This window comes from Pleuronectes platessa, chromosome 12 (assembly GCF_947347685.1).
Source record: "Pleuronectes platessa chromosome 12, fPlePla1.1, whole genome shotgun sequence".
Classification (NCBI taxonomy): domain Eukaryota; kingdom Metazoa; phylum Chordata; class Actinopteri; order Pleuronectiformes; family Pleuronectidae; genus Pleuronectes; species Pleuronectes platessa.
The window spans coordinates 10,565,101-10,588,016 of NC_070637.1; the positions used below are offsets into that span (position 1 = coordinate 10,565,101).

The 22,916-nt window shown below is 41.5% G+C and overlaps 2 protein-coding genes across 5 annotated transcripts; one reads left to right on the forward strand and one right to left on the reverse strand.

The window, feature by feature from the left end:
* Positions 1-391: 391 nt before the first annotated feature.
* Positions 392-3,010, reverse strand: gpatch11 (G patch domain containing 11). Of its 2 annotated transcripts, none has more exons than XM_053436003.1 (8): positions 2,845-3,010; positions 2,023-2,244; positions 1,893-1,934; positions 1,675-1,795; positions 1,500-1,590; positions 1,214-1,363; positions 872-953; positions 392-787 (listed from the first exon to the last, which is right to left on the reverse strand). In XM_053436003.1, exons 1-8 carry the CDS (start codon positions 2,861-2,863, stop codon positions 732-734), a joined length of 783 nt encoding a protein of 260 aa, XP_053291978.1. In that variant the 5' UTR covers positions 2,864-3,010; the 3' UTR covers positions 392-731. The 2 variants fall into 2 exon arrangements, with proteins under 2 accessions (XP_053291978.1, XP_053291977.1); XM_053436002.1 differs by having other exon boundaries at positions 2,023-2,249; positions 2,845-3,005.
* A 165-nt stretch (positions 3,011-3,175) lies between these two features.
* heatr5b (HEAT repeat containing 5B) lies at positions 3,176-22,899 on the forward strand. 3 transcript variants are annotated; one of them, XM_053436004.1, is made up of 36 exons: positions 3,176-3,228; positions 4,183-4,345; positions 4,428-4,639; positions 5,155-5,263; positions 5,374-5,523; positions 6,000-6,171; positions 6,259-6,416; positions 6,492-6,786; positions 8,642-8,797; positions 9,586-9,836; positions 9,992-10,103; positions 10,204-10,356; positions 10,448-10,547; positions 10,679-10,788; positions 10,881-11,044; positions 11,220-11,395; positions 11,581-11,686; positions 11,791-11,981; positions 12,209-12,368; positions 12,621-12,810; positions 13,035-13,204; positions 13,294-13,438; positions 13,539-13,718; positions 13,874-14,128; positions 14,806-14,987; positions 15,096-15,164; positions 16,224-16,403; positions 16,487-16,727; positions 17,001-17,237; positions 17,433-17,560; positions 18,464-18,608; positions 18,788-19,060; positions 19,402-19,626; positions 20,701-20,852; positions 20,996-21,209; positions 21,693-22,899. In XM_053436004.1, the coding sequence occupies exons 2-36, from the start codon at positions 4,220-4,222 to the stop codon at positions 21,998-22,000; spliced, it is 6,195 nt and encodes a 2,064-aa protein (XP_053291979.1). In that variant the 5' UTR covers positions 3,176-3,228; positions 4,183-4,219; the 3' UTR covers positions 22,001-22,899. The 3 variants fall into 3 exon arrangements, with proteins under 3 accessions (XP_053291979.1, XP_053291981.1, XP_053291980.1); XM_053436006.1 differs by having other exon boundaries at positions 6,492-6,741; XM_053436005.1 differs by lacking the exon at positions 3,176-3,228 and adding an exon at positions 3,320-3,559.
* Positions 22,900-22,916: the final 17 nt, after the last annotated feature.

Here is a 22,916-nt window from a genome sequence, read left to right on the forward strand (position 1 = left end):
AGCGATCAGTTATTGACCTGTGAAATTAAAAGTTTGTAAGATTCTCTGTGTTTATTTGACGTATAAGCAGCCGTACAGAATTATTGTGTTCATTACAGTATTTGATTCACTGAGTGACTATAAGGTGAGATCATAATTGGTCCTTGGCACTGCATTTACAGGAAGTTTTTCCTTATATTGTCAAAGACTAATAACTACATTTATTATTATGCAGGATGTACAGTATACTATATATACAGTTGAAATCCAATGGAGAATAAGGACGATTTTTGATGACTCGATATAAGACACATCACAAATATCTCAGAGTTAGGAGGTACAATGATTTAAAACCCAAATAGTAATTTGAGGTACAAGTTGCTAAATTGAAATAGTAAGTAAAATGACAGGGTAGAAGTCTGAACACATTTATTGAAAACACAGTACATATTATCAAAAAATAAATATTGGGAAAAAGCTATCATGAATTTCTATCATGTTAGACAAAAAAAAACAAATGAGAATGTCCACTCACAAACAGCATAAACAGTGAGGTTATTCCATAGGTGGACAACAAATTAAAATGCGATTATGAATAAATCTTCAAATAATTCTGATCACTTGACTGGCTCGGCAGCTAATTTTAAACTAATGAGCCCGTTTCAAGCTAAACTGCTGCCTGTAATCCCTTACACACAAGTTTGTATCTGCATTTTCACAGAGAATCACTAGAAACATATTTTTTATCAGGATTAATCGTGGTCTGCTGCCATATCCCCAGGACAATTAGAGCATAGGTCATCTTCATCTGTTAAAAAGGAAAAAAATTATTATATTAAGAGGTATATCTGAAAAAGCAATACAACTACAGCCATGTTGTCAGAATTCTTACCATTATAGGTGGTCCCACACCATATGCAGTAAAAATGGACTCCTCTCAAATAGGAGGTCAAAATTTGAAGTTTGTCAAAAGACTGTAACAGAGACGCAAACATTTAACATATTTTAATACCACACAGTCAATTATCGCTGACTTCTACTAGACATATATACAAAGAATGGCACACTGTCCCCAAGATAATTACAAATTAATGTCTAAGACAATGTAAATTACATTAAATGTGTATATGTCATACCTGCAAGGATGTGCTACTGTTTTAGTAAGAATATGAATATATTATGGTAGGGGAGAAATATAGTATGAACTTAAAAACAAACAAAATTGAATACTAACCGTTAATTCCACAATGTTCTCTTCTTCCTTCTTCTCCTCCTCCTCCTCCTCCTCCTCTTCCTCCTCTTCTTCCTCCTCGTCATCAGCATCTTCCTTGTCATCAACATCTGCTATTGGCCAGTACCAGTCTTCTCTTGGGACAGTGATGGCCTGTAAGGAAAAGGAAATTTGTTAAGTTCTAGCTCTCTCTTTTGTGATATCAATATTGTTCAAATCCAGAGTCATTTTTCTAAAATGATTGCAGAGCAGTGGGATGAGCTTCTGCTGTTGACATGATTATTCCAACCTTCTGACTGTCGAGCTGCTCACAGGCTCTCTGACTCTTTCTGAGATCCCCCTCAATCTTACGCTCTTCTCTCTCCGTCCTTACTCTCGACCTGGAATGAAAAATGCTAATGATTACACACAGAGACTATGATACATTTGGCACAGTGAATCTCATACACAGCTGCTGACTTCACCTAAAATCTTCCAGAGATTTGGTCTCATTCTGTTGCTTGAATCGTACTTTCTGTCGATAATGTTCAAGTTCCTCCTCTGCTTTTCTTTTCTTAACCTCCTCCATTCCGATTCCACCTCTGTCTGATTCAGATACAAGGGAAAGGACATGGTGAGTCAGTTATTGGATTGGATGTTGCTGCCAAATGCACTACAAATTAAATAAATAGATATTGCCTACCAGTTTTCATGTTAATAGAAATAGGATCAACCCTCCCTGCTCCTGAAGAGGTAACACAGATTGTAAACATTAATACCCACAATAAATGCAAATATGATCAATAAGGCAGATCAGAAAGGCAGAAACTTGCCTTGCTTCCCGAGACCTTGACCAGCTTTGTAACCCATTTTCTGCAGAAGTGCAAATCCCCTGTTGTTGTTGCTGATGGAGCTCTCCAACGCTGCTTCCCGACTTTCCGTTTCCTGCTCCTTATAAGTCTTCTGACGGTTCTTGATGTTGTTCTCCTTTTGCTGCGTCTCCCTCTTCATGGCTTCTTTTACCCGTTTCACCATGCTGACTCCTGGTTTCACATCTTGTCTGACAGACAGGGACATAGGGAGAGTTGTTGGAATGTGAAAACAGTCATAGTTGTTTTACAAACCAATCGATACCAGCATCTATGCCAATATGCACCGGTATGAATACTTTTATTTTGCAGAATAGAATGTGCTTGGTATTTACATTTCACAAAAAAAATATTTTTGTTTTATTATTAATCGGGTTCAACATATTTGGTTGTATATGCTTTATATTTATTTATCGTCATTTATAATAGAGTTTATGCTTAATCTGGAAAATATCAAGTCTTAATTACATTTCAGTTTCATAAGGGTTTGATAACGACATCTTAGCAGGGGCTCTACTGCAAACTTCTATAGTTTCCCATTACAAATATCTACATAATTTTGTTCTATGCAACAATTTACACGACACCAGGTTTATATACTTGAGTCTTTATTAATGTCTGTACAGTCATATAGAAAATAATAAATACGACTACTGTATTGGGTGCTACACCTCTTTCAGTCCATCCATCCTCTCGGTTTTTCAACTCATTTCGTTAGCCTTTTCTCTGTCGCTATGGTTTTGGATTTGACTCTGGGTTTTTAATAATAACAGAAAACAGACTTACATTTTAGTGAGAAAGGCATCCGACATATAATCTTCTTCCTCGTCTGACATTATCACCACAACGAAGGAGAAGAAATGCAGAAAACTACAGCAACAAATTGAAGTCTCCAGTCGCGCGCTTCCTCCACTGATGTTTGGTTCGGTCACAGATACTTTCCGACTAGCTACAAGGTAAACCACGAGTCTCGAGTTCCGGAAAGTATTTCACAAGATTAAATACATTTTAAATTCACACAGACAACCGCGAAATGAATGGATGTAATTTACCATAATTTAGGTTGTTTCTGCATTCTGTGCGTGTGAGTTAACTAGTTTCTGACCGGACTCACTTAAATGCGACACCACCGACACTCGTCGTCATTCATCCTGGGTTGCCGAAGCACAGGTAGGATGAATAGTTTGGTTTTGTGTGTCCCGTCTTTTAGGAATATGTCGTTTGTGTGTTGCTTCTGAACATTTGGAGGTGTTGAGGTGTGACGGTCGCTAGCGGACCCTGTTTGTGTGTGCGAATGTGTCTCCAGAGTTAAGCTTCCTCTTCATCGTAGCCGGAAGCTAGCTTAGCATGCTAACTAGCTCGCCTGTCAACAGCTGGGGGGAGGCAGATGTCAACACAGCTTCTTGGCTTTATTACTGTCAAAGCTACATTTTGTATTAGGAATAACCTCACGTTTAATATCATCTACGCCACGGGAACTGCTGTCACTTTATATTTACTAGTGAGTCTGCTTCAAACCTGATGAAGTCATTGCAAGGACGTCAAACGCCCACAGATCTTTAGTAAAGCAAGTGCCTCTGTGATAATTTATAGGTTGTAGCTAATGTAATTGAGGGGATGGCTGGGCAATAAAACAATAACGATTAATATTGCAACATGGTTGTGTCACTAGTATTATAACACAGGTTGTGCATGCATTTAATGGAGGATATTAGGGACATGGACTGTCTCTAATACTGGATAATATTAGAGGCATGTACAGTCTGTAAAAATGGACAATAATAATGAGAATATTAGAGATATATACTGTCTCTCATAATGGAGAATGAGAGGTATATACTGTTTGTAATAATGGAGATGTAGGAGACTTGTACTGTCTCTAATAATAGAGAAGATTAGAAACATTTACTTTGTGTTATAAGGGACAATAATAGAGACATATACTGTCTCTAATAATGGCCAATAATAATCCGCTACTGTCTATAATAATGAGCATATTAGAGATATATAATATATATACCGTCTCTAGTAATGGAGAATAAGATTGATATATACTGTCTGTAATAATGAAGATATAAGAGACATGTACTGACAAGGCACATCCTCTAATATAACATTGCACAGGCGGGAGTGTACAGCACTGTGTCTTCAGGTCCTCAGCATGGAGCTAGCTCACAGTCTGCTGCTCAATGAAGATGCCCTGACCCAGATCACTGAAGCAAAGAGACCTGTCTTCATCTTCGAATGGCTTCGCTTCTTGGATAAAGTGCTTGTGGCTGCAAATAAGGTGACCACTCAGATATATATATTTTTTTGCTTATGTTTGATCAGAAAAACTGTGTGACTTCATTGTGGTTGTTTGCTGGTAGGTGGATGTGAAGGAGAAGCAGAAGAAGCTGGTGGAACAGCTGACGGGGCTGATCAGCAGCGCTCCAGGACCGCCGACAAGAAAACTACTTTCTAAAAATCTCGCCACCCTCTACAGCATCGGCGACACGTTCACTGTTTTCCAGACTCTGGATAAATGCAATGAAATCATTAAAAGCAAAGATGACACACCCGCATACTTGCCAACAAAACTGTAAGATCCCATTTAATTTCAGCCGTGTGATTTTTTTTTCCATTGGCCATTTTTTTTGTACAGCCGTGTGTTTATTTGAGATGTTTGCATTTAGATTTAAGCTGTTCAGAGCTGCTTTTAGAGTTTCAGGCATAGGATACTATCAGATTATTTCCAAGGGCATTAGGGTTAAGCCAAATGTTAATCTTCAGAATGGCATGTTTAAAGAGGGGGTTCAATGCACATGAGCAGATAGTATTCTGTGTTTCAGTGGTAATGAGGCATAAGCGGAGTCCAACAGGGTTTTATTCATCATTCATCTGTACCTGATGGTTTCTATACAGCTGTAGATGTAGGGTCATGGCCTCCTTACTAACCCCTGAGCTATACTGTGGTACCTCTGCAGTGTTTTAGTATAGGTGGATATGATTCTATACTATAATAATCTCATCTGATTTTTATTTCATTCCATTGTTTACCAAATAGTTAGAAGTGATCTGTGATGATTTGAATGCATACTGATTATTTTCTTACAGTGCTGCAGTGGCATGTGTTGGAGCTTTTTATGAGAAGATGGGGAGGATGCTGGGAAGCTCCTTTCCAGACACAATTAATAATCTTTTGAAGGCATTAAAGAGTGCAGAGGTGAGATAATTATTGCATAAATGTATTTGATCAAATGGGATATTGTACCACAGGATGTGACATATCTTTAAATATTCTCCTTTACTTTACCTTTTTTTTTTTTCTTCTAGTCCCAAGGCAGAGCAGAGATCCTTTTGAGCCTGCAGAAGGTGCTCAATGGGCTGGGTGGGGCTGCAACTTCATGTCACAGAGACATCTACAAGAATGCCCGCTCTCTACTGACAGACAGGTCCATGGCAGTACGCTGTATGATAGCAAAGGTTGGTTTCAATGGATTTCTAAATGATTTAAGAAATGCACTTTAGATTTAGCTTTGGTTTTTATTGTTTCCCATCCTGCTGAATGATTGTAAAGTTCCCTTGCAATGGTGGAGGATTTTTATAAAGCCTTAATATAACATTATATACAGTAGTGTAATGTTCAGAGCTTGTCTCCACCTAGAAACACCGTGGTTTAAAAGATTGTATTTGGTGGTGCAGCACAAACACGTAGAGACCAGTGGATTTCCAGTGTTGAATGTTTGGGCAACCTTTAGGGTTTATCCCTGTAGTAGATTTGTAAAGCATATGCCATTCGGAGCACAAAAGTACTATTGACTAAGGTTTTTGCTTCGTCATTTATGTTGTCCAAACCCAGATGTGTTGCGCAAAGACAATTTCCTCTTTCCTTGTTTGCAAAAAGTTTGCAAAAAATGTCACTAAAATGTCTCCCATCTTTATTCTGCTCGTCTGATCAGTGCCTTTTGGAGCTGCAGCATGAGGCAGTCTTCATGTGGACCACAGAACTGGAGAACGTGGCCACGTTGTGTTTCAAGGCCCTGGAAGGATCGAACTATGGTGTCCGGGTCGCAGTGGCTAAACTGCTGGGGACAGTCATGGCTACTGCATTGTTGCCCAAACACGCAGCTTGTAGGTTAAAAGAGTTTCTGAGAGGTTCAAGTTAGGTAGTCTTGCTCACCACCTTATTCTTCACGCTCTTAATCCTCTTTTCCTCAGTAATGCGACAGAATGTGAAGCGAGCCACTCTTGAGGAGGTGCTGGAACTCATGGCCACTGGATTTCTGCGTGGTGGATCTGGCTTCCTGAAGAGCGGCGGGGAGATGTTGAAGGGGGGAGGCTCTGTCAGCAGGGAGGTGCGGGTGGGCATCACACAGGTGAGCTGAATCCTCAAGAATAATTAGAGGCTGCATTGTCTGACAACACATGTAATCTTTCTTTATTCTCCTCAGGCCTACGTTGTGTTTGTGACCACACTTGGTGGCCAGTGGCTGGAGCGCAACTTTGCCACATTCCTGTCCCATGTTTTGGACCTAGTGTCCCACCCGCGGGCCACGCAGACACACGTCGAGGCGGTGTACTCCCGCCGCTGTGTCTCCTTCATGCTTCATGCCACCCTGGGAGGTTTACTCGGAGAGAAGGCACAAATTGCAGCTGGCAAAGAAATCTGCCAAGCCATCAGCAAGCAAATGAGGGCTGTGGGTAAGGAGGATGGGGGGGAAATATCTCGGTTCAGAGCATTGCAGAGTAAGTACTCATCCATTATTATCATTTTTAATCCACCCTTCACTCAGTTTCATAAATTGTTGCATGGTTTTTGCTTGTGCTGTATACAGAGATGGGTTTTCTTTTCTGTCATGTGCTGTGTGCGGAGATGGCTTTCCCTATTGGCTTCCCCTATTTCTGCTTTGTTTCTTACTCTCTGCTCTCGCTTCCTTTGGATCATTCTCTTCTTTCTCTATATCTATTTTTAACCACAGACAGCGTCATAATGTCAATAATATAATCCAAAGCCAGCTCAGCTTTAGAGTTACGCATGCTTGCATTGTTGCATAGCTTTCAGGGCTGTTTGCCTGTGAATTTTTATTCTGTTACTGCATTTCAATCGCTAAGGAGCTGATAACAAAACTCTCTGACTGTTGATGCGTTACCAGCTGATACCAGCAGAAAAAATGCATGTGTCCTTACATTCACAGACACATAATAGGAATGAGCCATTTCCCCCCACCCCAGCAACAAGAATTCATATTTTCTTCATATGTTTGTCCATCATATAGTTTTGTTTATTTTTGTTACGTTTTTGCTCTACAACAACACCTCAGTTTTTTAATCACCTTTATATGACATAAAAGGGATGACTCTTACTCTGATTTGCTTTGCAACCTTAAACTTTTGTAAAGTATGCTGATCCATAATATTTTACTTATTGATTGATTATTTATTCATTGATGTTGAGACAGAATTTGAAACAGATGTTGAATGTTGGTGTTTCTCAAGCAAGGTCCAGGGTACTTCCTTGTTCACTCTAGAATTGCCGCTTGTAGCTTTTCCAACTAGCCGGATCTGTGACCCCGTTCAGGTCTGATGTTAACATCCATCCTGAGTGACCCAATCACAAGTGGTACATGTGTGAACGCACCCAAATCCGTTCAGAATGTTTTCTGAGATTTTATCACTCAAACCACATTTGGAAGTAGTCTGGGACGCATGTGGCCACATTATTTTTTGCTTTGTGATATCTAAAGGAGAGCTACAGTGTCAACATATTTTTATGCTTGTCAGTGTCCAATACCTCGGTTTGTTTGTAAATTAAATTTAAATGTTAAAAACGCTCTCCACTTCAGATCGCTCAGGACAGATGTTAATAGCAGTTATGAACAGGGCCTGTTAGACTAGAGAAATGTTTTTGCCTAAAGTGGCTTCAGAAAATTTTACAAGCCAAATGTGGAAGTGGGACGTCTTAGTCTATGTACCCTTCTGTATCCTGCACTCACTTCCCAGTATCCCAAGTTGTGTGGGTAAAAAACCCCAGTTCAGTTCAGTTTCTGCAGTTCAAGAAGCCACTTTAAATCTCTACCTTAAGTCATTTAATCTACCGTTTCCTTACATGTGATGTGTCTTTACTTCTGCCAGCTCTGAGGATTTCAGTTATTGATAAATTGTCATCAAACGGCCTTTTTCAGCTATTTAATTAACATTTTGTATTTAAAGAAAATCCTCAGAGTTCTGAGTTTTGTTCACATGTAACCGTGTCCTCTTCTGTAATTTAAATGAGTAGTTTTGTATTTGCTGAACTTTGCAGAGTGATTATGTGTGACAACAATGCATGGCCTAATGTGGTCAGTCCGTATTTAAAAGCTAAATATATACTTAGTGGTAGAAGATGATAATTATCTTCTGAAACAAAGTCCTATATTTCTGAGAAAACGTCTATCCCAGTTTCTTTTGATTGATGACCACCTTAACCATCAATGATGCACACAGTCTGAATTATGAATCAATAAGTTAATTAAAATTAAGCACATAAATAACATACAAGTAAATTGTTGCCAGTTTTTTTTAAACTTTTTTTATTTTCTCTCATTCATCCATTTTCTTCCAGAAGCCGTTGTGAATGACATCAGTGGAGAGAACAAGTCTGGGGCAGCCGACGTTTCTGCCAGCCAGCATGTTATGGTGTGTGCCCTGAAAGAACTTGGCAGTCTAGTCCAGAGCTTGAGTGCCACAGCTTCACCGCTCATCCAGGAGCCTTCTATAGGTGAGAGACATAAAATATTCAGTTGGACGTGCGTTTTAGTGCTTCTAAAGATCTATTTCTATTTTTTTTTTTTTTTTAAGTCAAGCTGGATTTACATAGATCAAAATCCTCCTAACTTTAATGAAAAATGACTCACTTAGACTACATAATGATATTAGCCAACATCTTCTGTAAATTTTTATGTGGTTTTAACATTCACCTTTTCTACTGAAATATTTTGAAGTGGAAATTAATGACTTTCTAGCTTAAACTATCTGTTATGATTTCAAAACAACAAGCCAAGTGTAGTGGCGATAGAAAAGCAACATCATCTGCGCTTGAATTGATCTCATGAAAGCCTTACTTTCACCTTGTTATTCTCTTGGCCACCACCAGCATGCAGGTTTTCACATACAAATTACAGCTTTATTTCTGTCACAAAGGAATTATTGTCAACCAAAACAAGGAAGAGAGTAGGCTTCTCCCTGTATCCCTTCCCAGTTATGTAAATGACAGATGGTGGAATAGCCAAATTTACAAAAACAGCTCAACATACACACTCTTGTATAAGGTTCATACATATTTCTCTTCATTACCTCAAAAGTGGTGTTGACAACTTCCTCAGGAGCCCGCTCCAGTTCCTGCGTTCTTACCGGTGTCTTGCTATTTGCAGCATCTTTATGACAGTGATCAAACAATAATGCCACCTTCTACCACTACAGGCTCAAAAGTTGTCTTTTGTCTCTGTAGCTGACTCACATGAGTAAAAATCTCGAGTCAGAAGTCATATTTCACATTCTTTACCTTAGGACTTCTTGAGACTGTGACGTCAGTGCTGCTGCACCCAAGCATGGCAGCTCGTTTGGCGGCTGCATGGTGCCTACGCTGTGTTGCTGTGGCTCTACCATATCAGTTGACCCCACTGCTGGACCGCTGCGCGGAGAGAATCAACAACTTGAAGAATTCCCCTGAAGCTGTGAGCGGCTACAGCTTTGCGATGGCTGCACTGCTGGGAGGCATACACCAGTGTCCACTGGGTATCCCCCACTCCAAGGGCAAGGTGTGTAGCTTGTAATGGCTCTTAGATCTATTTCTGATTCACTCTTATGGGTTCCTACTTTGTCAGGTCTTTACCCTGATTGACTTCCTGTGCCCGCCTTACTGATTGCCCTGTATAGACTTAAAGATGAACTTGTCTGCATTTCTTTCTCATAGTTGGTTGTGAGCATAGCTGAAGATCTTCTGCGAACAGCTGCTCAGAATAGTCGACTGTCGCTGCAGCGTACACAGGCTGGGTGGCTTCTGTTAGGGGCCCTCATGACTCTTGGTGAGTCTCGCACCCATTACTTAAATCCTGGCTTTGATTTGTCAGATATATTGTCACCTTCTCCCCACCAACATGGTCACTACGTTGTGTTTGTGCTCAGGTCCCTCCCTTGTTCGCTATCACCTCCCTAAGATGCTGCTGCTGTGGAGGAATGTGTTTCCTCGCTCCCAGAAGGAGCTGGAAGCAGAAAAGGCCAGGGGAGACTCCTTCAGCTGGCAGGTCACCCTGGAGGGCCGAGCTGGAGCTCTTTGTGGTGAGGAAACATCTTCCTGTCCACCTTCACACGCTCTTTATTGTCACCAGACATTGCTCTGACAAGACTCTCCTGTTCCTTTCGTCTGTAGCCATGCGTAGCTTTGTGGCCCACTGTCCCGAGCTGCTTACAGAAGATGTGATCCGGAGACTGATGACGCCTATTGAATGTGCAATGACCATGATGTCTCAGTGAGTGTGATGCTTTTAATCTTTGTTTTGCCTTTGTCGCGGGTTTTTGTAAAAACTGTTCATTAGTCTATTTCTAGGTGATTGTTTTCTGATAATGTGTCTAATTATTGTTATGTCTTTGCCTTTTTCAGTGTCCCTGCCATCATTAAGGTCCATGGTGCTCATCTGAAAGCAAGCGCAGCAATGGTGAGGCTCAGGTTGTATGACATCCTGGCTCTATTGCCTCCTAAGACCTACGAAGGTAAAAGAGTAACTTCTGTCTGCATTTTTTCCCCAACACAAGTTAAAAACATTTGTAAAAGGTGTTTTAAACCCTTTGTCCTTCTCGTGTAGGCAGTTTCAATGCCCTCCTAAGGGAGCTGGTAGCTGAGTTCACTTTGACTGACAACTCGGCCAACACCACCACCTCTTTGCTGCGCTCTCTCTGTCACTATGACGACAGTGTGCTCATGGGCTCCTGGCTACAAGAGACTGACCACAAGTCCATCGAGGATCAGGTCAGTCAAAATCTCTAAATACATGTTGATTCTGTTTGTGTGTGTTTCCACAATCGACAAATATCCTGATCGGCTTGTCGTAATTGGCAAACAGAAATGATCGCCACTGTTATTATCTTATTACCTGAATAATGTTTGGTTTTTTTAATTTTACTGTATGATTGTTTACAAACAGCTGCAGCCCAACAGTGCGTCTGGCAGCGGGGCTCTGGAACATGATCCCTCCTCCATCTACCTGCGTATCCCTGTTGGTGAGGCCATCCCTGGACCTCTTCCTCTGGGTGTGTCTGTCATCGATGCCTCTGTGGCTCTGTTTGGTGTGGTCTTCCCCCATGTCTCGTTCAAACACAGGTGAAGTAGTTTTATATTTATATTTGCAACATTTAGCATTATCTTTTTGTGATTTTTTTTTTTTTTTTTTTTTCCTTTTTTTTCTCATGTTGTTTATTCTTTATTCATATTCACTACCAAACTGCAAAGAGTCTCTGTGGCATGTTTGTTTTAATGAATCCCCTTCGACTTTGTGTATGATTCAGGCTGCAGATGCTAGACCACTTTGCAGAGTGTATAAAGCAGGCTAAAGGTATTCGACAGCAGGCAGTCCAACTGAACATCTTTACTGCAGTCCTTAGTGCCCTCAAGGTGGGAGAACTTGCTGTCTACTCTCATAAGACAGGAGTATCATATTTCATTATTACGTTAATATAGACAATGAGAGATAATGTGTTCTCTCTGCTCGACTGAAGGGTTTGGCCGAGAACAAAAGTACTCTGGGTCCCGAAGAGGTGCGCAAATCAGCGCTGGCACTGGTAATGGGAGCTATGGACAATCCTAACCCCATTCTGCGCTGTGCTGCCGGAGAGGCCCTGGGCCGGATGGCTCAGGTGGTGGGAGAGGCTACCTTCATCGCCAGAATGGCACAGACCAGCTTCGACAAGTAGGCATTTCACATTTGTATAATCTGTGTTATTTCTCCTGTTCAGATTAAGGGAGACTTGGTCAACTCATTCTCATTATAATCAGTTACAGACAATAACTGTTTTAGGAGGTCAAAGGTCATCTCAGTAATAGTTTCAGTCACCAATTCTTACTCTCTCTTGAACTACCACTCTGTCCTTGGCTTTAATCATAAGATCCATATCTCTCCCCCTCCTCCCTTTCCAGATTGAAGTCGGCCCGGGATGTAGTCTCAAGGACAGGCCATTCACTGGCTCTTGGCTGTCTGCATCGATATGTTGGAGGAATTGGCTCAGGCCAGCACTTAAAGACCAGTGTCAGTATCCTATTGGCTCTGGCCCAGGATGGGTCGTCTCACGAGGTCCAGGTACAGTGAATTACTCAGGAGGAATATACTGTGTATTATCATTCACTCATTGTTGACGGAAAATTGGAGAGTTGAGGTGGTTAAATAGATTTTTTGTCCCCTAGCTTCTTCTCATTAAACGGGACTATAGTTTGGTTTATTTGGATGTTGTTTTTCATAATTTGATACAAAAAAACATCAGGCTTTGTTTGATCATCCTTGCTTTACACATTACTTATTCAAATTCTTTGAATGCTTTTCTTTTCTTGTCAGACATGGGCTCTACATTCTCTGGCTCTGATCGTCGACTCCAGTGGTCCCATGTACAGAGGCTACGTGGAACCCACTCTGTCCCTGGTGCTCACCCTGCTCCTCACCGTGCCGCCATCTCACACAGAGGTGCATCAGTGTTTGGGCCGCTGTCTGGGAGCCCTCATCACAACTGTTGGACCCGAATTACAGGGTAGTTATGGCAAAAACAAAACAAGACAAGAAATGTCCTTTGTAACACTAACTTTGACATTTGATTCAATAATTTCTTCAAAGGTCACTTAAATGTAATATGCCCTCTTCTGGCCAGCAGATAGCAGTGTCATCACTTTTAATCCACTACTGGCTACAGAAGCAGAAGAACAGATACACTGTCTTTTTCTCCTAATCTGTTGCTTATCTGTGTCGCATTGCTAGGAAATGGAGCCACTATTTCCACCATCCGCTCATCCTGCCTGGTTGGTTGTGCCATAATGCAGGACCACTCTGACTCCCTTGTGCAGGCGGCTGCTATCTCGTGTCTGCAGCAGCTGCATATGTTCGCTCCTCGCCATGTCAACCTGTCCAGCCTGGTGCCCTGTCTTTGTGTAAGAGATAAGTTTCAGATTACAAGTTAGATGTATAGATTGTCATGATCATAATCATAATTTCATTCTTCGCTATTGGATCCCTGCAGGTGCACCTATGCAGCTCTCACCTGTTGCTGCGTCGTGCTGCTGTGGCCTGCCTGAGACAGCTTGCCCAGCGAGAGGCAGCAGAAGTCTGCGAGTATGCAATGAGCCTTGCAAGGAGAGCAGGAGAAAGCAAAGACACTAGGATCAGTGAGTACAAATTGTGAACCTGACACGAGCATTCTGTTCCTTCATTGTACTTCAGCGAGACCCTGTGGCTCTTTCATTGTTGAATTTTCCCCTGGTTCAGAGCTGAACATCACAGAGACCGGTCTGGAGGGTGTTCTGTTTGGCATGCTGGATCGTGAGACAGACAGGAAGCTGTGTTCTGATATCCATGATACACTAGGCCACATGCTGTCGTCTCTTGCTGTGGAAAAGCTTTCTCATTGGCTGAAACTCTGTAAGGATGTCCTGGCAGCAACTACAGGTAAAACCAGAAAAACACAAAATATGATGCGTCATCATTTTCCTTCTCTCAGGGAATTTAAATTTGAAAAAAAGTAAATATCACAAAGCAGAGGAAAACAATAAGTCAAGTTTATTCTCGTAACGCATCCAACTGTTGTTCATATCCCCTTTTAGAAGTAGCCGTAGTGGTGACATTCGAGGTGGAAAAGGATGAAGAGGACTCAGAGAAAAAGGACGAGATGGACGATGACACCATGTTCACAGGCCTTGGCGAAGATGACAAGTCCAAGCCCTCTGTGGCTCCACGCTGGGTGACGCGGGTCTTTGCTGCAGACTGCCTGTGTCGCATCATCCTGCTGTGTGAGAATGCAGACAAAGCGCATTTCGACCTGGCAGCTGCCCGCTCTGCAAAAGCCAAGAACCCCAAAGGTACAATCCACCAAGCGGCTGGAGCAGAGAAGCTCAGAGTTCCCTTAAAGATTTGTGATTGATTTATGCCTCCTGTGATCTTTCCTGAGTCCAATTAAATTTATTTTATGTAAATATATATGATTTTTTGTAAAGATAGTAACTGCTAGAGATGGGTAAGACAAAAAAGGAGGTATTTTTTCACTGACAGATAAAGGAGATAGGATTTATATAAGCTCCATGAAGATAAAAATAATTTTACTGGATAGACAGTAAGTACATGGTGAAGTGAACTTGCAGCTCTGGAAGCAGCTAAGCCAAATTTTGTAACTGGGATTCAGTTTATGGCTGGTCTGAAGGTTGGTGTGTCCAACTAATCCCTTGAAAGGTGCACTTCAGCTAAAACTCAATTTGACGTCAGTCTCAAGGTCGATATCTGGTTTCTTTTGAATCACTGCAAGCAAACTGAAAACTGATTTGTTGGGCCAATCTGTATTTAATCTTCAGAGAATTCTACACAAAGAAGAAGGTGATTAAAGCATACAGCAGACCTCAGAGGAGGCAAAATGTGAACCTAATAACAGTGAATAGGAAATATTGAAATGCACAACATAAATAGTAATAAATTCTGATTTCGGATGATTAGATATGAATTTCCATTTTGTCACACAGTCCTTGTGGTTTTTCCTCCCATCCAGGAGATCTGTTGGTTCTCCATTTGTCTGACCTCATCCGCATGGCCTTCATGGCAGCAACGGACCACAGTAACCAGCTTAGAATGGCTGGCCTGCAGGCCTTGGAGGACATCATTAAAAAGTTTGCATCAGTACCGGAGCCAGAGTTCCCAGGGCACGTTATCCTGGAACAATACCAGGCCAATGTGAGTCCCAAACAAATCAAATTGCATTACGGCACAAAAGTGATGAATTGAAGGTGACAAAGAAAATGACGAACAAATTAACTCTTACCAATCGTGTTGTGTATTTAGGTCGGAGCTGCCCTCAGACCTGCATTTTCCCCTGACACACCGTCTGATATAACAGCTAAGGCATGCCAGGTAAGACACAAACAATATGAAAAAAAAGAACAAATATATTTTACATTTCTCACAATATTCTTTCAAAAGAAAAAACCTTGTCTAACGTGTTCACTTAGAAATGCAGACTTGCCAATCACATCCAGCAACTTTCCTACAGAGCAGCTGCTCTTACATATACACATATTTGGAAGTTTCAGTAGCAAAGCAGCTGTATATTTTCTCTGCACAGTGAGTCATCATCCACGCAGAACACGTCAGTGTCAGATTTTCTGCCTCAATACGCTTTGACTTATTTGACTGATGTGAAAAATTAGTGATGGGGAAAATAACAAACATGCCTGTCAGCAATATAATTAAAAAAAACTTTGTGACATTACCCTTTGCGTCTGTGCTGGTTAAATCAATTTTTTCATCTTTGAATTCAGGATTAGTGTTCTCAGACTCCTGCCCTCGGCCGCATGACACTAATTACATTTCTCCTCAATCTGCAGTCTTGTCAATCTGTACTAGCTCTACCCTTACATGTCAATCAATCAATCAAATTTTATTTGTATAGCCCATATTCACAAATTACAATTCGTCTCATAGGGCTTGTACATGTCAGTCCTATAACTATTCTTTGTCACCCCCATCTACCTCATTGGCACTTATGATGGCTAATCAACCTTCAGTGCTCTGTTATGTAACACAGGTTTAAACATTTTCTGATGAGGTGGAAGAGAAATAACTGCTAAAAGGTCTTAAAGGGGACATATTATGAAAATGCCACTTTTGTAGTGCTTCTACAAGTTAATTTGGGTATCTGGCATGTCTACCGTCCCAAAAAACTCTGCAAAAAAAAACAACTCCCGCGACTCAAAACAGGTCAATTTGAGGAGGGCTGTTTTAGAAAGGGTAAAAAGGGTGCTTTTTTAAATGATTCTTGTGGTATTTTGACCAAAATATGTTAGAGACATTTCATTAAGACCCCAAGGAACCATATCAGCTGTGGTAAAATGGGCATATGATGGGTCCTTTTTAAAGTCAATTGATCAGGCAATATATATATATTACCTTGAACCCACTATGTGTCTACAGGTGTGTAGCGCATGGATTGGAAGTGGTGTGGTAAGTGACCTCAATGACCTTCGGCGAGTCCACAACCTGCTCGTGTCATCGCTGGACAAGGTACAGGCTGGGAAGGGCTCATCCAGTCAGCTGTACAGTGAAAGTGCCACTACGATGGAGAAACTGGCTGTGCTGAAGGCGTGGGCTGAGGTGAGACTGAAGACCCTGATCAATTGTTTAATTGTACATGATTTGCAGAATACATCTGACTGAACATACTGACTGTCTCTCAGGTGTATGTGGTGGCAATGAAGATAAAAAAAGAGGCAGAGTCTAAGCCTGCCAAGCCGTTGCGAAGTGTAGATGATGACGAGGATGATGAGGATGTGGGTGCAAATGTTCTTCCGCCCGACAGTCTCATCATCTTGGTGCAGCCAGAGCTGCCGTCGCTGAGCCGCCTGTGGCTGGCCATGCTGCGAGACTATGCTCTGCTCACCTTGCCTGCCGAGTTCTCCAGTCAGCTGCCCCCTGACGGTAAAGGACATATAATTTTGACAGCCAGATTCTGAACAAAATATTGAAACTTGTTGTTGTCATATGTACTGTAGACTTGTTGTGTTAGACAAGATAATGTAGACTTGTTGTGTTTCTGATATAGAACATGGAGATGGTATCCGATTTTTGAGTTCTTATCTTTACTTTTGTTCCTATAAAAGTTTAAGGATATAATATATTCTCCAGTGAACACGCATTGTCAAGTAATTTAATTTAAAATAACTTTTACTTCAATTGTGTGTCTGTTTTCAGGTGGAGCATTTTATACTCCCGAGACTATAGACACAGCACGGATCCACTACCGCAGCTCTTGGGCCCCTGTCCTGCATGCTGTGGCCCTTTGGCTGAGCAGCACTGGGTTTGGAGCTGGTGAAGAGAAAGAAGAAAGCCCTTCAGCTCCCTACAAGACTCCTAACTTCCCTCAAGACGCCCTCTCCGCTTCAAAGACCTTTGAGGAGTCAGTCAATGACAAGATGCATCTAATGTTGGGTAAAGAGACATACAGGCATCGTCTATAGTGTAGAGGTTTCAGAGTAATTTGCTCCTGATATAGTCAGATTTAAATCAAGCAAACAGGAACTGCTTTCAGCCGTGGACCCACCTTGCATCATTGAAGTGGATGAGAGGAAGAAAAAGAAAATGGCATGAAATCATCCTAAGTGCTTTTTGTGTTCTGTCTCTCAGGTGTCAGTATAGAGTTTCTTTGCTTCCCCCGGCCTGAGGAGCCCATTGAGCATGTGACGTCTTGCCTCTGGGCACTGTGCACTCTGTTAGAATCTCCTTGTGCTAAGAACCACATCGCTGAGGATCAGGTAAATACACAAGCCAGAGGGCAGACATGACGGATGTAAGGAATATTGGGATGGAGAAAGATGTGCACTGCTTTAAATGCTATTTTAGAATTTTAATTTTGTTAAAGGTTAATACAACATTAAACATTGAGTATAGTTTTCAATCAAATGTATAAAAAAATATTAAAGCTACAATTCCTGTTTATTTTGAAAGCTGTCTCTTAAAATTGTTCACAATTAAAATCAGGATGACTATTTCCCAGTGTGCTGGCACTATTGGTACATGTTTTCAAAGCATCACACAAGAAACATTAGATTTAATGATGGTTATTTTCACCTTGCAGTAGTTATCTCATTGGTTTGGATCAAGTGTTATATTTACTAGTAACTGGTAACCTCCCCAATACAAATATCTGATAAATATGATATGGTCATGTGATGTTTACTGACCTTAAAAGTTGACATGGATCCCTTCATTGCTCAGTTTAAAAAAAACTGACAGCCACACAAGGGATAATAGGACACTGACGGCTTCAAAAGACACACATGGTTGTGACCTGTAAATTCAGAAGAAAAACAAGGTTGTATTTCTCTGCTTCACTTGCTGGAGCCTTTGAAATGGGGACAGGAGTTGCCGGCCCGGCCTAATGACGTATTTGGCCAATAAGCATGGGCTTGGAGTGTGAAAGTGAGGATCCAGCTCCTCAAGTAGGAAACGGCTTGTGTTTGTCTTTAGGGGGGGTGTCTTTCATGTCTCTGTATAAAACTTGGCCACTGGCTTACAACGGCTTGTGAAATGAGCCGTAACAGATGTTGTGTCGGACGTTTCACTGCAGAAGTTCAACACATTCCCTCTCTGAGTTTTAGTGTTCTCATTCCCAGTGTTACGCAGCATATTTAATGTAAGTGTGATATATGTTGCAGCTGCTGGCAGTGGAGCTCCTCAACGTGCTCCACAGGTTGCTGTTGACCCGGGACCCTCTAGCCATCCAGCTGCAGGTCACTGCCGTTGTACAGGAGACCATCAGGGCTGCACAGGACCACCTGCAGAGACAGAAGAACTGCAAAGGTCAGATACTTACATAGTCTACATGACATTACACAGCATTACTCTTAAACACTGCTATATTCACTAACTTATTGTGTTCCTTTGATTCATCTTAACGATAACTTAACAAAAGGGTGATTTTTCATAATAAAGTATGGTAGCTTTTTGATTAAGTGAGGTCTGTGTGTTATTTTACTCAGGCAAAGAGGAAGAAGGCGAGAAAGACTCTCAGCCAGGCCTTGGAGAAGGAGGAGACACAGGGGAGCTCGTCCCCGGCAAGTCTTTAGTGTTTGCAGCAATGGAGCTGCTCGTGTTCATCCTGGTCCGCCACTTACCACAGCTTAATACACGTGTGAGGGAGTCGCCCAGCCATGCGCCACTCAGACCTCAGCGGCTACCTGAAGAAAGTGCACGCCTTGTGGCCAACACAGTCGCCATCTTGGCAGAACTGCCCTCACTTTGCTCTCCTGCTGGTGAGGCCAGAGGCGAAGTTCAGCCACACACTCACTCCACGCAAAATATGCAACAAAGATCTTTTCTGCACAGCAATGACCAAGTCGGCCCCAGCGTTAATCACCTTTTCGGAGGCAATTTGCTCCATATTCTGCTTGATTTGTTTTCGCTAAAGATAAATTATACTCACTAAAAGGTCTAATTCTGCTGTCGATTATTTTTGCTTTAATCTCAGATGTTAGGAAAAACGTTATATACCATTATATGAATTTATGTGTGTACAAGACTAAGTTTCTATTATTAACGTAGCAATGTGCTGATGGCTGTGAAATGATTTTCTCATATTTTTTGGCCTTTACAGGAAGCATGACTATCTTACCTACAGTGCTCTTTCTAATCACTGGGGTGCTGAGGGAAACTGCTGTTAAGACTTCTGACAGTTCGGTGCCTGTGACTGTGTCAGCTGCCCTGCAGGGCATCAAGGCCATCATCACCTCGCCACTGGCCCAGGCAGAGAGTATTCAGACACAGTGGCCCTGCCTTGTGAGGAGCAGCCTGGCATCTGTGCTCGAGTCCTCACAGCCAGGTAAAAAAATTAAGCTTCTATTCCACTGGTCAAAAAATGTATAAAACACCCACTAACATCTGGCCTTTGCCTGCAATGTGAATGGATACAATCGGCATTCACTATCGGGGGAAATGACTTTGCAGAAGCATGGGTTTCAATCTGCTATTTTTTTTGAGAAAGAAGTAGGGGTGTAACGTTACACAAAAGTCACGGTTCGCTGCGTACCTCGGTTTTGGATCACCGTACCGTACGTTTTCGTAGAAATTGCTGTTTTGTATTATCATTATTAAGTATATGTATTTTAATTTTTGTATTATTATTATTGCCCCGCTGACACTAAAAAGGTATCCAATGTGGGTAGCCAGGGAAAGAGTTTATAAAGGGCTGGTATCATTTGACTTGCTGGTTGAAATGCAGACGAGAGGCAACTTTGTAACAGGGCTTGATTACTTTCAATGTGTGTCTGAACCCTGAGTTCACAGCAACAGAAAACAGTTTCTGCTGTTATAAAAACACCTATGTTGCTTGCTATTGCTTTGACAGGATCTGAATTATTTGCAAGTGATAGCTTTAATGCCGCAGGGAGCTGCGTTTTGCTCTGAACTCGTTTTTTCCTTGACCCAGTAATGTCACTCTGGTGATGCCTTTTCAAACGAGTCGGCGTGTTCCATGTGCTACCAGCTACGTATCCGACGGCAGTTGCGCAATGTCGGCTTTACTATGATCAACTCGTCTTAGTCCGTCGTCATAATAGACTGTGAAACTGAAGAGTTCCCACACAGCAGAACTAAATGATGAGGGAGGGTCTTCACACTCCTGTTTGTATGTGGTCGCTATGACCACGAGTCTACGGCACATCCGGTCCTACGCTAAAGTTATCCTTTGAGATGGATTTGCTGCATTCTTCAATCTAAAGGTCGGTACCGGAAATGTAAGGTTTGGATACATGTACCATTACACCCCTAGAAAGAAGTATAAGATGTGGATGTTTGACTGTTACGTCTAGCCTTTCTGTGGAGGAGGCAAGAAGCATAAATAAGAATTGCATCATTATTCACCTATGGAAATACTTGTGTTTGTTTACTTCTGTAGATGAGTCCAGACCTGACATGGATGAGATCAGTATGTTGACAGCAATAACCCTCTTCCTGCTGTCTGCCAGCGGTGAACTCATAGGAGTTACAGTCCTGCAGAAGGGCTGCATGGAGTGCTTCCGAAATGGCCTGAACTCGAGTGATCCAGGGGTGAGCACGGTGTATAGAAATGAGAGTGAACTAGACTGAGAATCTCAATTTAAACTAATTTCCATCGAACAAAAAAAATTTTTTTGGACCTTCCAGATGTGTGCAGCAAATGTCAATAAGTGATTTAATTATTTTTGCAATAGGTTCAAGCCCGGTGTTACCAGCTGCTGTTGTCAGTATTCCAACACTCCAGCCGCGCCCTGTCTACACCGTACATCCATGCTCTGGCTCCACTCATGGTGGAGAAGCTGAAGGCAGTGGAGCGCAGTCGGCCGGGGACTGTTGCCGAGCTGCATGCCGTGCAGGAGGGCATCAGGGTCCTGGAGAATCTGGTTAGCATGGGTGAAGACCAGAACCGTAAGTGTGCCTCTGTCTGATGGACCCCTGAAGTGCCGTACATGCTCCATTAAAGTAGGTCTCGCAAAGTATGTAGCTCAGTGCCTTTGGATGTGAGCTCCTAAAGATCAGAAAAATGTATCATTACATGCTAAATTTAGAAGTCTTTACTGCTTCACTCACTGTCAATATTGATTTCAAAAGAATACTAAATTATATATCCAGTGTTAAAGGGTTTGTTTTAGAGTTTTATTTTTCGTAGGACTACGACTTATTATTATTTAAATGACTAATTCTGTTTTTTGTCTTTATTTTCTTTTACAAACTATAGTGGATAATAATATATTTCCATCTCATCAGAAAAAGCACCTAATAACGTTTGATCAGTTTTGCTTGAAAAATTGGTTTAATGATTATTTGATTACAGAAATATCTCCTGTTCCGTTGCACACCCACTAATCAACTAATTCACTTTTTTAATGTCCATTGCTTTTATGTTTTTAGGGGTGCAGTTGCTGGCTCTTCTTGTGCCAACTCTCATCTCCTACCTTCTGGATGATAACGCAATCTCCTCTGCGTCCCAAATCTCCAGAGGCCTGCATGAGTTTGCCCTTCAGAACCTAATGCAGATTGGACCCCTCTATCCAGCTGCATTCAAGATAGTCGTTGGTGCAGCACCTGAGCTTAAAAGTCGTCTGGAATCTGCTATACGCGCCAACCAGGCCAGCAACAAAGCCAAAGCTGCAGCCAGACTAGCTCAGCCAGCTGTGCAGGCTGCACCAACCATCAAACTAAAGACGAGCTTCTTCTGAACACCCTGAGAATGCACTGCGCACTCCCACAGCCTAATTTTATTTGATCATCTGATTTATTTACTGTGTTTTTTGTCAACAGAGTACCACATGTCCGTAACTACATTTTCTTAAATGTATTTATTTATCTCATCTTTGTTTTTGATGAGTGGGAACTCTTTTTGAAGTTAAGAAGTGAATTGTATAAATATCATTAAAAAGCCTTTGAATGTTCCTTTAAAAAAATCACTTTAAAATCTGTAGGAAATATTGATTGTGTGAATGAATGTCACATCTCTGGACTTGATGCCCATTATGAAAGGGACAATCTTTTTTGTTAGTTTTTCCCCCCTGATAAATGTTTATCTGGACATCATTCCTGACTATCCAGATGTTGATGTTTACTGTGCTATTTATCAATGCGACTTTCATCACCATGAGCATGGCAGATATTTAATTCTAATAATGTGTTTCTTTAATGGCACTGGTTTAGTTTATGATCTCAGGATCTGCTGATTGTTACCAATCGTTGTTTTTTTTTATCCTTCTTTCTTTTGGTCTGAATCGGTGCTTTACTGTTAAATGATGTTAACATTCCTACCACGTATTCTTAAATGGTAAAATATTAAAATGTTTAGACTTTGAATTGTTTTAGTAAGAAATTGCTATTATCCCAGAGATAATGATAATGGATCTGCTGTTTATTGGAGGAATGTTGCGTTTGATGGTAGCACTACATATCATATTTATTCTTTTTTGGGGGGGGCTTTTAGATTTCAATGAAGTCCACACTTAATTTCAAAAGCAGTCTTATGTATGTGTGACAGCCACATGAACACCTTGGTGGACTTGTTGAAATTGCCCTTTGTAATATTGCGCTGTCATTTCTCTGAAATGTGAATAAAGTTGCTTTGACCTCACTCTGCTGTTGACTATC